Consider the following 15,620-nt stretch of genomic DNA (forward strand, 5'->3'; position numbering starts at 1 on the left):
TCTTTGATACAAACAGGAAGTTCTGTTTCAGGAGCAATGTGTGTTTAAAAGCTGACCTTTGACCCTTTGTGGATGTTAATAACTTAAAGAGTTTATTTTGTCTCCAGAAGGTCTCAACAGGAGCAAAGAGCTGAAGAGTAAGTAAGAGTTCAGAGGCTGTTCCAGGGTCCGGCTGCGCTCCTCCTCCTCTCTGAGCCAATCAGGTCGAGCGTTCTTATCTGACCTCGGCCGCAGTCTCAGATCTGCTGTCTGAGTCTGGCGTTGTCACGGTGACCGTGAGGACTGTGATGTCAGCCGTGCGTCACGCTCACCTGTGACTCCAAAAAAACAGCTGGGCTTGAAGGTCCAAGGGGTCAAAGTGCACGTCAGGGTCGGCACCTCACTTTTCTTCCTGCCGTTGAAACAAAAGCAAAACGCGAGCTCGTCCGCCATCTCCGGGTTGGACCGTAACGCCGTCGTATTTCATCCCGAACAACAGAAAACGCAGACTCAACCCGACGCCTTCTGAGGGCGACCGCTCGCCATTAAGGCCACGGGGACGCCGTCACAGCTCATTCATGGGGAGAGTTTAAAAAGACTTCAGTCTCCATAAAAACGGTGATCTCGTCCTTTTAGTTCTCATTGTCGGCATTCAAACATCACACAGAGCTGATGACTGGGCGGAGCTTAACCCTCTGGGGTCGACGGACACCCCGGTGCGTCAGAATCACATGACCAATTTAAGACGATGAGTCTCCGTTTCAACTTGGGTCGAAGTGCAGACGTCAAACTTTATACCAGTTTTTGATTTGTGTCGATGGGCCGCGTAAAACCAGAGTTATGATAAAAACACGCCACGTTTTTATCTGAACAGTTTACAGCGGGAAGGACGTCAAAAACGGCGTTTTCACGGACGCCGTTTTCACGGACGCCGTTTTCACGGACGGCGCTTGCAAACAGAACAAACAGTCCTTCACTGTTGGTGTTAGTTTACCATGTCAGCCAATCAAAAAATGATTAGTGACGTTCAGCGTGTTGGAGGCTGTAGTCAGTGTGTTGTGTAGTCAGTGTGTTGTGTAGTCAGTGTGTTGTGTAGTCAGTGTGTTGTGTAGTCAGTGTGTTGTTTTGTGTGTCAGTTAAACTGCTGAATGTCACATTTGCTCCAACAAAGCCGTCAAAGGCAGATTCCAGCTGAAGCAGGACTGATGCTGCTGCTGTCAGACTGCAGGTTGACCTGAGCTGTTCTCCTCTTACACTGAACACAGACTAGTTTTAGGACACAAATAATGTGTGTTGTCTTATTTGATGCAGCACAGCTGATTGTTCTGTAAATAGATTTAAATGGTTATATAAGAAACGCCTGAGGCCTTTAGGTAAATGGTACCAAATAACTTGTGAAATGTATAATTTCTATTTGCATTTCAAGTTATGAAAATGATTCGTTAAACATGTTTGTGGGTTTTACAGTCAAATATAACTTTTCTACTCTGATTATTTGTCTGAATTTAGATCAACTGTGCTAATACAGTCACAATGAAAAAAATAACCTCAAAAATATCTGAGCTGGTGCTGAAAATAATGAAATATAACCAAACAAGGCAGGATACAGTTTTTAAAGGTGAGATAGAGGCAGAATCAAAAGTAGTCAAAAACACGCTGGACCCAGAGGGTTAAAGACTTCAGCGTGTCGGGATCCTCCAGCCCGTCACACTGAACGTGTTGCATGAAATCGACATGTGACCTGCACTCGCCGAGCGCGTCGTCAGAAACAAAAAAAGGAATCGACTTGAAGCGATGACGAGCTGGTCGCAACTTTACTGAACCAGAAGAGGAAGAAACAGATTCTGGGTTCATGCAGCAGCCGTGAGGAGCTCCTGGTCTGATCCTGCAGCTGTTTCACTTAATGTGTTCGTGATGGTTTTAAGACGTTCAGGACGTCAGCAGTTTGAGCTCCTGTTGGCACCTGAGTGACCCTGAGCAGGTGTAGGTGAGCGTCTCAGGTAAGACGGGTCAGTTTCACCGTTTGTCTTCAGCACCGGCGTGCGTTTGGAGCACCAATCAGATGTGTTTATACGTATCTGAAACATCAACCTTAAAATAACTGCCACAGCTTCGTTGTGCACAGTGACGCGTTCGGTGTGAACAGCTGTTACGAATAGATGAAATATTTGCGTTGAATTTACACGTCTGCTGTTTGAAACCTCACAAAGAAACTTTGACTCGCCACAGTGAACAATCGCCGTTTGTCCGTCAGATCAGAACGTACTGAGGAGCTGAAGCTTGTTGTTTGTGAGTCGGTTTTTAAACGGTGGCGCTGTTTTGGTGCAGTACCCCTCCTCACCAGCAGAGGCGACTAAAACGTGCCTGAGAGGGCGGCGGCGCTGCAGTCGGACCCTGTTAGTTTGGTTGTTACGCTTTGACATTTCATGCGTCCACATGAGGGCAGGAAGCTGGTGTCGCCCCCTGCTGGCTGCTGAACATGTTTGTAGCTGCTGATGCTGGGGGAGGAGTCTGACAGGCAGCCCAAAAGCACCCGTTTTTGTTAGAAACGCCTCCAGCAGGCGGCGCCCGGCGACCTTCCTCATCTGAACCGACTGAAACATTCGGCTTCCTTCAGACGAGCCTGTCCTCCATCTCGTTTCCTTCAGTTGGGCCGCTCTTTGTTTACTTCCTGTCCCATCGCCGTCCCTGACGCGGTTTCTTTTCAGTGGTAAAAGAAGGACCGACGCTCGGCTTCACTTTTCGTTTGTGGCTGCCGCGCTCTCATCTCACCTCCCCGCCACTCATCGCCGGCGAGCATGCGCTCCCCAAACGCGACGTCTGACATGTCGTCTTCTTGCAGATGGTAAAGAAGGGAAGAACAAAGAGGCCTCCGCCGCCGCCTCCTCTTCCTCCTCCTCATCGTCCTCAGCCAAACCCAAAGTGAAGAGCAGCAGCAGCATCGCGGGCATCGCCCTCTGTTGGCAGGGAGTGGTACAACGCCAGGTGAGTCAGCTGTTCAGTGTTTCCTGTTTGAGGGTTTAGATGCTGATGAGCTAAACGTGACTCCTCCCCCTCAGGTGAAGAAGTTCCTGGAGGCGAGCTGCACTCTGCCGGACTTCGTGGAGCGATATCGGCGGCTCTACCTTCGGCTGAAGAACGCCATGGAGGAGCTGTTTGGCCAGCAGACCGCCTTCGTGCTTGCCCTGCGGCACGGTTTCTCCGCCGCCCTGCTGCAGCTCTCCATCCTCAGAGCGATGCACGTGAGTGCCTGCGCCGCCGTCCGTCCACGCTCTCGTGTTCTCGGTGTGACGTTGTTGTGTTTGCTGCACGCAGGTGAGCGAGCGCTTCGCTCAGTACATCGATCAGATGATCCAGGCGAGCGGCATGGCGTCCGGCTGCGTGGAGACTCTGGAGCGGCTGCAGCAGTTCCTGGAGCCGATGCTCTTCCTGTCAGGCCTGGAGCTCGCCAGCACCTTCGAGCACTTCTACAGGTGCGATCACACGAGCGCCGCGCTGCGCCGAGCGTCCCGCGTCTCTAACGCTCTCTCGCTCTGCGCAGGTACTACCTGGGCGACCGGCTGCTGGCTCAGGGCAACGTGTGGCTGGAGCACGCCGTGGCGGAGCAGATCGGCAGCTGCTTCCCGAGCCGCTTCCCGCAGCAGATGCTGAAGAACCTGAGCGAGTCGTCCGAGCTGCAGCAGGAGTTCCACCTGTACCGGCTGCAGCAGCTGGACCGCAGCCTGCAGGAGCACGACCAGGTCGCACGTCTGCCCCGCCCCCAGGTACCCGTCGCTGCCTGCGGGGTCTCATCGTGTGTCCTTGTTTCTGCAGGTGATGGAGGAGGAGTGGGCGGAGTTGGAGGAGGAGGCGGAGGTCCAGGTGCTGGTTCTGTCGCCGCGCTGCTGGGCCGTCTCTTCGCTCTGCTTCCTGGACGAGCCGGCGAAGCACCTCCCCCCGGAGCTCTGCTCCTACCTGAACCAGTTCACCCAGTTCTACACCCACAGTGAGCACCTCCACCCACATCGGCGCCCCTGTTTCCAACAGCAACCACCTCACGCTAACTGACTTCCTGTCTGCAGGTCAGTCCATATACGGTCTGAGCCACTCCAAGCCTCGGCGGCTGCAGTGGACGTGGCTCGGGCACGCCGAGCTGCAGCTGGGCGGCTGGACGCTGCACGTCTCCACGCTGCAGATGTTCGTGCTGCTGCAGTTCAACAGCCAGCAGGTAGCTCCTCGCCGTCTCGCTGCCCGCCGCGTTTGTGGCGTTGGAGGAGTGAGTGCGTCGTTTGATGTTTGTGTTTCTGTGCGTCTGCAGGAGGTTCGAGTTGACGCTCTGCTGCAGGCAAGCGGCCTCTCCGCCACCGTGCTGCTGCACGCTCTGCTGCCTCTCATCGGCGAGGGCGGGCCGCTGTCCTGCAGCCACCCGGACGACCCCGCCCGAGGTCAGACCCGCCTCACAAACGCTCATGGCGTGTGTCGGCACCGCTGTCCGTCTTTTCTGACTTTGCATCTCTTTGCATCAGGTGTGCTGCGGCTGAACGAGCAGGTGGCGTCTCGCAGCCAGGAGGGCGCGCCGGCGTCCGTGTGGCTGCTGCCCAAACAGACGTATCTGAACGTGGACGAGGACGCGGCGGGCACGCTGGAGAGGAAGAGGAACTACATCTACTGCCTGATCGTCCACATCATGAAGCAGGAGAAGGAGATGCATATCGACAACCTCGTCTTCAAGGTCAGAGGTCGCCTGCGTCCTTCAAAATAAAAGCCCGTGGTGGCATGTGAAGGCTCTGACCTGCGCCGCTCTCTTTCAGGTGCTGGACTCGTGTCAGAAGCAGGAGGCGTCGCGCTCGCCGGGCTCGGGCCGTTTCAGCTGCAGCACCAGCGACGTCCTGTCCTGCATCATGCACGTCATCAGCAAGGGCTGCATCCGCCGCAACGACGAGAACCCGCACATCGTGGAGTTCGTCCCCGAGGACCCGTCCACGCCGCAGAAGGGCCAGGCCCAGTTCTCCTTCAGCCGGGCCGACGTCGGGAAGGACGCCGCCTCCGACAGCCGGGCCGACATCAGGTGTGACCGCGACCTCTGACTTCACACGTGGGTTCAGTCTGTCGGTCTCAGCTAAGCCCCGCCCTGCTTAGCCAGGAGAGCGCTTTGTTTTACAGACGGCGTTTCTGAATCAGAAGAATTCTTGTTTCTTCTTCTTTGACTTTATTTTCACTCACGTCAGATTTTTTTTATAGCACTTTGTCTTTATTATCATCCAATAGGAATGCAGTTGTAGAAAAGGGCGGGGCCTGCGGCGGTCTGCCAGCCTCAAACGAGGCCACAGACTCGACTGCTGTAAATTTCGATTGATTTTGATCGATCAGAAATCGGACGTCTGTGAAACGAAGCTGCTGAAACGGATCAGACACGATGTTGTAAATATTGTTTGACCTTTGACATCTGATAATGTCAAAGGTCATCACATGATTTTGTTTGTTCTGATTTAAATGCTGATTAACGAGCAAACCTGACAAATAAACTGATGAGGATCAAACTGAGCTGCAGTGATTCTTCAGAGCTCGTCTCTGTGCGTGCACGCCATCGTTGGATTAAAGTGAAACGCTACACGCAGCCCCGCCCTCAGGCTCTCACAGCTGTGACGCTGGCTGTGGACCCGGGTTTAAACACAGGCGTAGCGCCATCGCCTGTCAGGTTGGCGCATGACGTTGTGTAGTTGGCGCATGTCTTGAAGCTGTTATTTCTTCAACCCAGGTTCACAGACAGTTGCACCTGCGTCAGTGTCTGAGGGCGGGGCTCCGTGGGGTAAATGAGGCTTTGCATGTAGCGCTTCACGTCCACGTTAAACTGAGGTCATCGGGACCTGAGCTGCTCTCCTGCAGCGGCTGGTTTCAGCTGCACGTGTTCCGGTTCGGCCCTCACGGTTGACAGCGCCGCGAACGAGAGAGGCGGCAGAATGAAACGATGGACAGATGCTGCTGCTGTCAGGCCGTGGGTCATTTCCACGTTCCTCTGACCGTGAGAGTCGGTGAGGGCGATAACAATGAGACAAAACATGAATACAGGTATTACACACACCGCCGTGCAGTCGGTGGAGGCGCAGGTTACACAAGCAGTCGTACTGTTTACAAAGAGCCATCAGAGACGGAGACTTTCAAAAGAACATAAACCTTCACAAACGCCTTTAAACTGTGTAAATTTGACAGACTGGTCTGCAGGGGGCGCTGTCTCGTGTCATCTGTTAAATGGTCTGGAGCTGTTTGTTAGTCATTGAACGAAACGACTCCCAGTTTTCTTCACTGTGAAATAAAAACTAAGATTGAAAGTTAAACACCAATGTGAGCGAGGTGCAATACCGCTGTGTGACACAGGAGGGCGCAGTGAGTCAGTGTTACCTGTATTAAACCAGGTGAGTTTTCAAAGTAAAAGCACCAGTTTGGAGAGTCTGATACATTAACTAAAAACTAATCGTATTCATTGATTATCAAAGAGTCCTGCAGTGTGTGAGTGTTTCAGGTGTGTGTGTGTTGCAGTCTGGTGCCTGTGCCGCGGCGGTTCGAGGATGGCGTTCTTGATACCGTTCTGTTCTCGATGGGTCGCACGATGACGCAGGATGAAGTTCGTCAGCTGATGCAGAGGACGGTTCAGCAGGTGAGATGCTGCATAGGCGTATGTGAGGTCGGGGGTTCACGGGGCGGAGTCTCCACCCCCTCAGGTGCGTTAGATGACCTCTCTGTCCTCTCAGGTCGCGGGGACGCTGAGTCTGGACCTGGACCGGGCCGAGCACCTCCTCATTCACTGCAAGTGGAACGTGGACCTGCTGGTGCAGCGGTACACCGACGACCCTGACGCCATCATCGTGGCCGCCGGACTCAAGTTCCTGAACCCTCAGACGCCGCCGAGCCCCGCCTCCACCTGCCCGGTGTGCCTGAGCCCGTGGAGCTGCGGCATGGAGCTGGTGCCTTCGCTGAGCTGCATGCACTACTGCTGCAAGGTCAGCGCCGCTCTGTTCTTGATATTTGCTGTGGGCGTGGCGTGAGTCTGACTGTGTGTGTCGTGCAGTCGTGCTGGCAGGAGTACCTGACGGCGAGGATCGAGCAGAACCTGATCATGAACTGCAACTGTCCAATCACAGACTGCCAGGCTCAGCCCACCTCCCAGTTCTTCCTCAGCGTCCTCACTGACAAGGACACCATCGCCAAGGTAACACGCCACCTGACCACCCTCAGGTTTGCCCGTCCCGTCTATGGGTGTTAAGCTCCTCCTTCTCCGCAGTATGAGAACGCCCTGCTCAGAGGCTACGTGGAGTGCTGCTCCAACCTGACGTGGTGCACCAACCCTCAGGGCTGCGATCAGATCCTCTGCAAGGAGAACACGGGCAGCATGGCGACCTGCTCCAAGTGCTGCTGGTCCTCCTGCTTCAGCTGCAACTTCCCCGAGGTCAGAGGTCACCTTACATGCTTTCAGTTCATAGGTGAAGCTGGAGTTCCCACAGACTGTATAAAAAGATGGCCTAAACCTGCATTCTGCCTGGTGTCAAGCGGGGGCACATCCCCTGACGTCTGATTGGCTAAAGTCTCCTGGTCACCTGATCTGGTCCTTCCAGGTCTGAATAAAACATGAAGGTTATGTAGAGCATCCCGTTAGCCAATGAGTGAGCGGCTCCATAGTCAGGTGACCTTCTTGCACAGAAACCAGTGGGTGCATGTCCATCTTCTCTATACAGTCTGTGTGTTGCAGCTGCTGCGTTAAACTGTTTAAAGGCCAGGTGTGTAAACATGCGACCCCCCCCCCCCTGCAGGCACACTACCCAGCGAGCTGCAGTCACATGTCCCAGTGGATGGACGACGGCGGTTACTACGAAGGGATGAGCATGGAGGCTCAGAGCAAACACCTCGCCAAGCTCATCTCCAAACGCTGCCCGAGCTGCCAGGCTCAGATCGAGAAGAACGAAGGCTGCCTGCAGTACGAACACACACAGACACGCACACACAGACACACGCACACACAGACACACGCGCGCGCACACACAGACACGCACGCGCGCACACACAGACACGCACGCGCGCACACACAGACACACGCGCACATAGACACGCGCACAGACGCACGCACGCACAGACACACGCACGCACAGACACACGCACGCACAGACACACGCACAGACAAACAGACACACGCAGGCACAGACACACGCACACAGACACACGCACACAGACACACGCGCACAGACGCACACACAGGCGCACACACGCACAGACACGCACACACAGGCGCACACACGCACAGACACGCACGCACAGACGCACACACAGAGACACGCGCACAGACGCACACACAGGCGCACACACGCACAGACACGCACGCACAGACGCACACACAGAGACACGCGCACAGACGCACACACAGGCGCACGCACGCACAGACGCGCACACACACAGACACAGACGCACGCACAGACACGTACACACAGACGCACGCACAGACGCACGCACACAGACACACGCAGGCACAGACGCACACACAGACACGCGCACAGACACACACACAGACACACACAGAGACACAGACACACACGCACACAGACGCACAGACACACGCACACACAGGCACGCACAGACACACGCACACACAGGCACACACAGCCACAGACATGCGCACAGACACACACAGACATGCACACAGACACGCGCACAGACACGCGCACAGACACACGCACACACAGAGACACAGGCGCACACACAGGCGCACACAGACGCGCACACAGACACGCGCGCGCACACAGACACATAGACGCACGCACAGACACAGACACGCGCACACAGACGCACACACAGACGCACGCACAGACAAACAGACACACGCAGGCACAGACACACGCACACAGACGCACGCACAGACGCACACACAGGCGCACGCACGCACAGACACGCGCACACACGCACACACAGACGCACGCACAGACACACACACAGACGCACAGACACGCGCATGCACAGACGCGCACGCACAGACACGCACACACAGACACGCACGCACAGACACAGACGCACGCACAGACACACGCACAGACACACAGACACGCGCACGCACAGACGCACACACGCGCACACAGACACGCGCACAGACGCACACACAGACACACACACAGACACACAGACACGCACGCACAGACACGCGCACAGACGCACGCACAGACACGCACGCACAGACACACACACAGACGCACAGACACGCGCATGCACAGACACGCACGCACAGACACGCGCACGCACAGACACGCGCACGCACAGACACGCACGCACAGACACGCGCACACAGACGCGCACACAGACGCACACACAGACACGCACGCACAGACACAGACGCACGCACAGACACACGCACAGACACGCGCACGCACAGACACGCGCACAGACGCACGCACAGACACGCACGCACAGACACACACACAGACGCACAGACACGCGCATGCACAGACACGCACACAGACACGCACGCACAGACACACAGACACGCGCACGCACAGACACGCACGCACAGACACGCGCACACAGACGCACACACAGACACGCACGCACAGACGCACGCACAAACACACGCACAGACACGCACGCACAGACACGCACGCACAGACACACGCACACAGACACACACACAGACACGCGCACAGACGCACACACAGGCACACACAGAGACACAGACACACACGCGCACAGACACACGCACACACAGGCACACACAGGCGCGCACAGACACACGCACACACAGGCACACACAGGCACACACAGCCACAGACATGCGCACAGACGCACACAGACGCACGCGCACAGACACACGCACACACAGGCACACACAGACGCACGCGCACAGACACACAGACACACAGACACACGCACACACAGGCACACACAGACACGCGCACAGACGCATACACAGACAGACGCACACACAGACACACGCGCACACAGACGCGCACACAGACACGCGCGCGCACACAGACACACGCGCGCGCACACAGACACACAGACGCGCGCGCGCACAGACACACACACACAGACGTGCTGGTAACGGTGATGTCGATGACCTCTCTCCTCAGTATGACCTGTGCCAAATGTAACCACGGCTTCTGCTGGCGCTGCCTGAAACCATGGAAACCAACGCACAAAGATTACTACAACTGCTCTGCCATGGTTGGTCCACATGCTGTCATGTGACTACACAAGTCAGCCAATCAGAGTGAACATTGTTCCTCATGGACAGCTGTTACAGGTGTTATCTGTCTGCAGGTGAGCAAAGCGGCGCGGCAGGAGAAGAAGTTCCAGGATTACAACGAGAGATGCACCTTCCACCATCAGGCCAAGGTATGACCGTCAAAGAGCACCGCGGCGGCCCGCTGCAGGCCGTCAGTACGAACAGCGCATAAGTACAAATAACTCGCGGTGATCTAGGCGCTTCAAATGAACCCACACCTGCATCTGCTGAAACCCCCAGCCCGGGTCAGGGGTCAGGGTTCTGAGGCTGCCGCTGCATTTAATCACACAGTGAAGTCGCTGACAGACCAGGTGGTGTGTGTGTGTCTGTGTGTCTGTGTGTGTGTCTGCAGGACTTTGCCATCAACCTGGAGAACAAAGTGTCGTCCATCAATGAGGCTCTGCAGATGAAGTCTCTGACCTTCGTCATCGACGCCTGTAAAGTCCTCGCTCAGGCTCGGAAGGTATCCTCCCCGTCGTCTTCTTCCTCCCCGTCGTCTTCTTCCTCCCCGTCGTCTTCCTCCTCAGCCGCTCCCGCTGAGGTCGGTCCTCACCGTGCCCTCCGCTCTGTCTGCAGGTGCTGGCCTACTCCTGCGTGTACAGCTACTACAACCAGGAGACGGAGAAGATGGACGTGATGGAGCAGCAGACCGAGGCTCTGGACTTGCACACCAACGCTCTGCAGATCCTGCTGGGTGAGGCTCCGGTCCTCTGATCCTCGTCAGGCCTGTGAACTGGTCTCACTGGTGTGTCTGCTGGTTTTCTCTCCTCAGAGGAGACTTTGCTGCAGTGCACCGACCTGGCCTCGTGCGTGCGGCTGCTGAAACCCGAACACCTGAACACTGGACTCGAGCTGATCCGCCGCATCCAGGAGCGCCTCCTCGCCATCCTCCAGCACTCCACCCAGGTACTCGCTCCAGAACCAGTTCGGTCTACGTGAGACCGACCTGACAGCAACCTGAAAGCGAGCTGGTGAGCCGACGAGCGTCACGGCTCTGATGGCAGAACTGGGAACGCGCCTCCGCCCGCATCACAGCTCTGATTCCTCTGACAGGCTTAGATGATCCTGCAGGGGGCGGAGTGAAAATCATGCACGCTGTAAAAAGTTAGCTCTGCACGTTTTCAGTCTTTGACATTAAATCGAACGCTTTAAAAAGATCTCGCCACGGCGGTGGCTCAGCGTGTTGTTCCTGCGGTGGCGTTTACATGTGAAGAACGGCGCAGGCGAAAGTCGCTTCACTCTGAACTTTATTTCCGAGGCAGACGCATTCACTACTCTCAGAAAATACACGCCCGTAAACCATCGACAGCCTTTACTGTCCGAGCTGTGACGGCGAGCTCCGCCTCCACGCTGTCGTGTCATGACCACATTAGTCAGCAGCCTCAGTCAACGATAAAACCTATCAAAATAAAAGCTTCTTTAGCTGTTTCTTCAGAGGCGCTGCTCTGACCTGACAAAATGCGATGGGATGTTCTGTGATGTCATCGCTGCACTGCTTCCTGTTTCTGTCTCCAGGACTTCCGTGTTGGATACCAGTCCAAGGGCAGCCAGGAACCAGAGTCCACTCAGTCCTCCAACCTGTCCAACCACGCCGACGCCAACAAAGTGTGAGTAACGCCTCCTGCAACGTAAAGCGAGGTTGAAGGTGCGTACTGAGCACGTGCACACGCTGACGCGCTCTCTCTCACGCAGGTCCAAGTCGGACCGGGCGTCCCACTCCGGAGACTCTGACAACAACAACTACACGGGCGAGGAGGGCGGCGACGAAGCAGAGGACGACGACGACGAGTACGATGAAGAGTACGTCCCAGAGTGGCACGAGGACTACGACGAGGACGACATTGACGAGGACGACTTCTTCTCCGACGACGACGAGTCCGAGAACCTGGAGAGGGACTTCAGCCCCTTCGACTGACTCGGGTTTAAGAGCCTGAGGGCGACCCAGGTGCTGCCGTGACCCCGCACCCTCCGCACCGCCATCCAACGCCACCTCAGGACGTCTGCGAGGGCGCTGGGACAGACGTCCTCCTTCATCCCGAACACAGCTGCACCCGCTTTCTCACTTCTGTATCTCACTTCCTGTATTTGCATTCAGAGTACGGAAGCAGGCGAGGGTCAAAATCAGGAGCGAGCTCTGAGTTTAAAAAAAGATTTCTACGTCCTGACGTGACCACTTCCTGTTTGTTCGCTCTTTAAAACGAGAACGAGCCCGTTTGGATTAGTTCAAAGGTCTTTGTTTTAATTTGGTCAACCCCAGTTTAACTTGTGCTGACTTAAACCAGTTTAAACCAGTTCACGCTGGTTTTCCTTTTTCTCCTCCCGGCCAGAAAAATAGTTCACGTGATATTTTTACGACCTCTGATTGGAGCTTCCGGCTCTGATTTTGGTTTTCCGGCCGGCCTCGGTCCTGCTTCCGCACCTGAATCATATGTTTGTTTTCCTGAAGAGTAAAGGTGAGAAACCGGACGGCGACCCGGAGTCGGACTGCCGGTCCGGCTCTCGCTCGTCCTCCTCATCGCGTTCTGCCTTCGGTTCTGCGTTTGACGGACGTTGCCTTCGTTAGCGAGTGAAGAAACTCACTTCCTGTCTCCGTGTTTGGAGGTTTTTACGTGTCTGCGGTTTCTATGCATCTGAAAAAATCGATGCTGATGGTTCTGATGGGTCGAGCAGAACTGGTGTCTAATGTATCACTGCAATAAACGAGCGATCGCTTCTCATTTGCTAAGCAAAGACTGTCCCCTGCTCCGTTTGACGCTGTGGACGACTTCCTGCCCTGCGGGATTCTGGGATGTCGCCTGAGCTCCAGTTTTGCTGTAATTTTGAGAGATCTTATATTCATATTATTGGTGTTCTGAGATGCTTTTCTGGTTTCTTTATTGGAGTCGAGCGACTTCAGCCAGCAAAACTAATTAAAAGCTTTTTCTGCTACTCTTCAGTTCCTTTCAAATGTAATTAGATTACATGCCAACTGTGTCTTCAGTGTATTTTTTGGGGGGGATGGGGGAGATTCAGGCAGTTGCACTTTAACCTCAAGGCTTGTCAGTCTTTAGTGTTGTGAGGACACCAAGGATCCTCCCACATCACGCAGAGAGAATGTAAGAGAGTAAAATCTCATAATACAGGTTTCAGCTCGTGACTTCCTCAGGTCGTCCACTAACCACACGATCCACATCCCCGTGTCCTGCGGCGCGGTACAAGGTGAGAGAGGGGGTTAGGATACTTGGCTCTCCCACTGTTGTTCTGTAATTATTTTTTGTACCCATCAGCATTCTGCTGTATTTGCACCCTAATATATGAGAACTGAGGAAAACTTACATAATACGTCTGTTTCATGGAACGTTACTAAAGTAATAAATGCATGAACTAGTTTTTCAGCGTCATTCTGAGACAGGATATTTCTAACTTTAGAGATGTTGCACAAATGGAAGAACGCAGTCTTACATATTTGTTTAATATGTGCGTTGAAGGACATGTCCTGGTAAAAAATGACTCCAAGGTTTCTCACAGTAAATGGCCTGTATTTGTGTAACACTTTTACTAGTCCTACCTAGGGACCCCAAAGCACTTTACACACTCAGTCATCCACCCATTCACACACTGGTGGAGGCAGCTACAGTTGTAGCCACAGCTGCCCTGGGGCACACTGACAGAAGCGAGGCTGCCATATCACACCATCGGCCCTTCTGGCCAACACCAGTAGGCGATAGGTGAAGTGTCTTGCCCAAGGACACAACGACCGAGACTGTCCGAGCCGGGGCTTGAACCGGCAACCTTCCGAAGAAGCAGAAAGTTAGTGGCCATCCAGGTCTTTATGTCTTTAAGACATTCCTGCAGTTTAACTCATTGGTGTGTGTTATCTGGCTTCATGGACAGATAGAGCTGGGTGTCATCTGCATAGCAGTGTAAATGTATGCTATGTCTTCTAATGATGCTGCCTAAGGGAAGCATGTATAATGTAAACAGAATTGGTCCTAGCACTGAACCCTGTGGAACTCCATAATTAACCTCAGTGTGTGAAGAGGACTCTCCACTTACATGCACAAACTAGAGTCAGATATCAATCAATCAAGGCTTTATTCACCACGTGCAGGTTGCCCTGCAGTGAAATAGGACCCCCCACCAGCACCACCACCTTACACAGACATCACATGGGGATACAGGTCGGAGATCGGTAGCGTTACAGAAAGAAAACACTGAAATATACACTACAATGGGAAAGTACAAGAGGAAAAAAAGAGAGCTCTACTCATGCTGGGATCCTGGGAGGACAGCATGAGAACAGGAAACAAAGAAACTCCTCTGCACAAAAAGCACATAAATGTCCACAACACAACATTATGGAGCACGTGACCAGCCACAGGGTTAGGTGGGGGGTGAGGAGTCATCCGAAGCAAACACAGCAGCCATCCTGCCCAGCGCCACCATTCTAGCGCGGGCTCAGACCCGCCGTGTTCCCAGGAGGGAACAAGCATCGAAGGCGTTTGGAAAGGGAGGGGGATGAGTGTGTGCTTATCAGTGTATATGTGTGTGTGTGTGTCCAGAGTTCAGCTGAGACAGTGTCCTTCGCCCTGCCAGGCTAAGTAAACAGTCTTCCAGCCAACCCAGGTGGCCTTGTATGGAACGGGGGTATAATTCCTCTTTTAGGTTTTAGAGAACAGACTGTGGGAGAATGTTCCAGGGAAAAGTAATACAAAAAACATGAGACTAGACGAGGACATAAGCAGGGAAGCTAAGGGAGAGGAGGAGGAGGAGAAAAGTGCGACCGCCTTCGTCAAGAGCAGAAGATATGAAACAAACCACTGCAGAAGAAGCCAAACCTGGACCTGGCACTTCACACAAATTATACACCTATTTCAAAACCTTTGATGGCTAAAATATAAGAAAAGCTTGTTGAGACACAATTTAGGAAAGTGTTGGAGAAGCACAACATTCTTGATAACTCTCAATCTGCCTTTACAAAGTTGCATTAAACTGAAGAGCTCTAGTTAAAGTCACAGACAACCTTTTGGAGGGTGTCTCCTCAGTCCTTCTTTTGCTGGACCGTAGCTCAGCCTTCAATATCTTTAATCATCAAATGTTAATCCACAAATGAAACCACATGATCAGGATGTCTGGATTTCCAGATTTTTGAAGCTTAACGCAGAAAACAGTCTGTAATTATTGCCCAAAATATCTGAGGTCTTTTCTCGTCCACTGTAAAGGCTAATGCTCTGAATGTTGGCTTCACTCTTTGAAATATCTGACAGTCTCCATCCACGGAGCCTATCCCAGCAACCATAGGACGAGAAGCAGGGTACACCTTTGACAGGTCATAGAGCGCTCTTATAGTCACATGGTCTCTCTACAGTAGATTTAGTGGCCCAGTTAACCTGAGCCCACTGCATGTCTTTGGACTGTGGGAGGA

At 53.9% G+C, this 15,620-nt stretch overlaps 1 protein-coding gene across 5 annotated transcripts in view; it reads left to right on the forward strand.

Annotated features, from left to right (window-relative positions):
* cul9 (cullin 9) overlaps positions 1–13,184 on the forward strand; it is a 29,060-nt gene extending 15,876 nt beyond the window's left edge. For 3 of the 5 annotated variants that reach the window (XM_085182204.1, XM_085182205.1, XM_085182208.1), the window contains 22 exons: positions 108–137; positions 2,822–2,964; positions 3,039–3,221; positions 3,295–3,452; positions 3,521–3,719; positions 3,793–3,964; positions 4,041–4,186; positions 4,277–4,403; positions 4,485–4,690; positions 4,770–5,026; positions 6,496–6,613; positions 6,708–6,956; positions 7,025–7,165; positions 7,238–7,402; positions 7,764–7,927; positions 10,062–10,155; positions 10,252–10,326; positions 10,569–10,679; positions 10,793–10,910; positions 10,989–11,122; positions 11,732–11,823; positions 11,909–13,184. In XM_085182204.1, the coding sequence (XP_085038330.1) occupies positions 108–137; positions 2,822–2,964; positions 3,039–3,221; positions 3,295–3,452; positions 3,521–3,719; positions 3,793–3,964; positions 4,041–4,186; positions 4,277–4,403; positions 4,485–4,690; positions 4,770–5,026; positions 6,496–6,613; positions 6,708–6,956; positions 7,025–7,165; positions 7,238–7,402; positions 7,764–7,927; positions 10,062–10,155; positions 10,252–10,326; positions 10,569–10,679; positions 10,793–10,910; positions 10,989–11,122; positions 11,732–11,823; positions 11,909–12,131 (3,305 nt within the window). In that variant the 3' untranslated portion in view covers positions 12,132–13,184. The remainder of the gene's footprint in view (positions 1–107; positions 138–2,821; positions 2,965–3,038; positions 3,222–3,294; positions 3,453–3,520; positions 3,720–3,792; positions 3,965–4,040; positions 4,187–4,276; positions 4,404–4,484; positions 4,691–4,769; positions 5,027–6,495; positions 6,614–6,707; positions 6,957–7,024; positions 7,166–7,237; positions 7,403–7,763; positions 7,928–10,061; positions 10,156–10,251; positions 10,327–10,568; positions 10,680–10,792; positions 10,911–10,988; positions 11,123–11,731; positions 11,824–11,908) is intronic. The other 2 variants (XM_085182206.1, XM_085182207.1) reach the window with 2 other exon arrangements.
* The last annotated feature ends 2,436 nt before the right edge of the window (positions 13,185–15,620 follow it).

The sequence above is a fragment of the Neolamprologus multifasciatus genome, chromosome 13, assembly GCF_963576455.1.
Source record: "Neolamprologus multifasciatus chromosome 13, fNeoMul1.2, whole genome shotgun sequence".
NCBI classification, from domain to species: Eukaryota; Metazoa; Chordata; class Actinopteri; order Cichliformes; family Cichlidae; genus Neolamprologus; species Neolamprologus multifasciatus.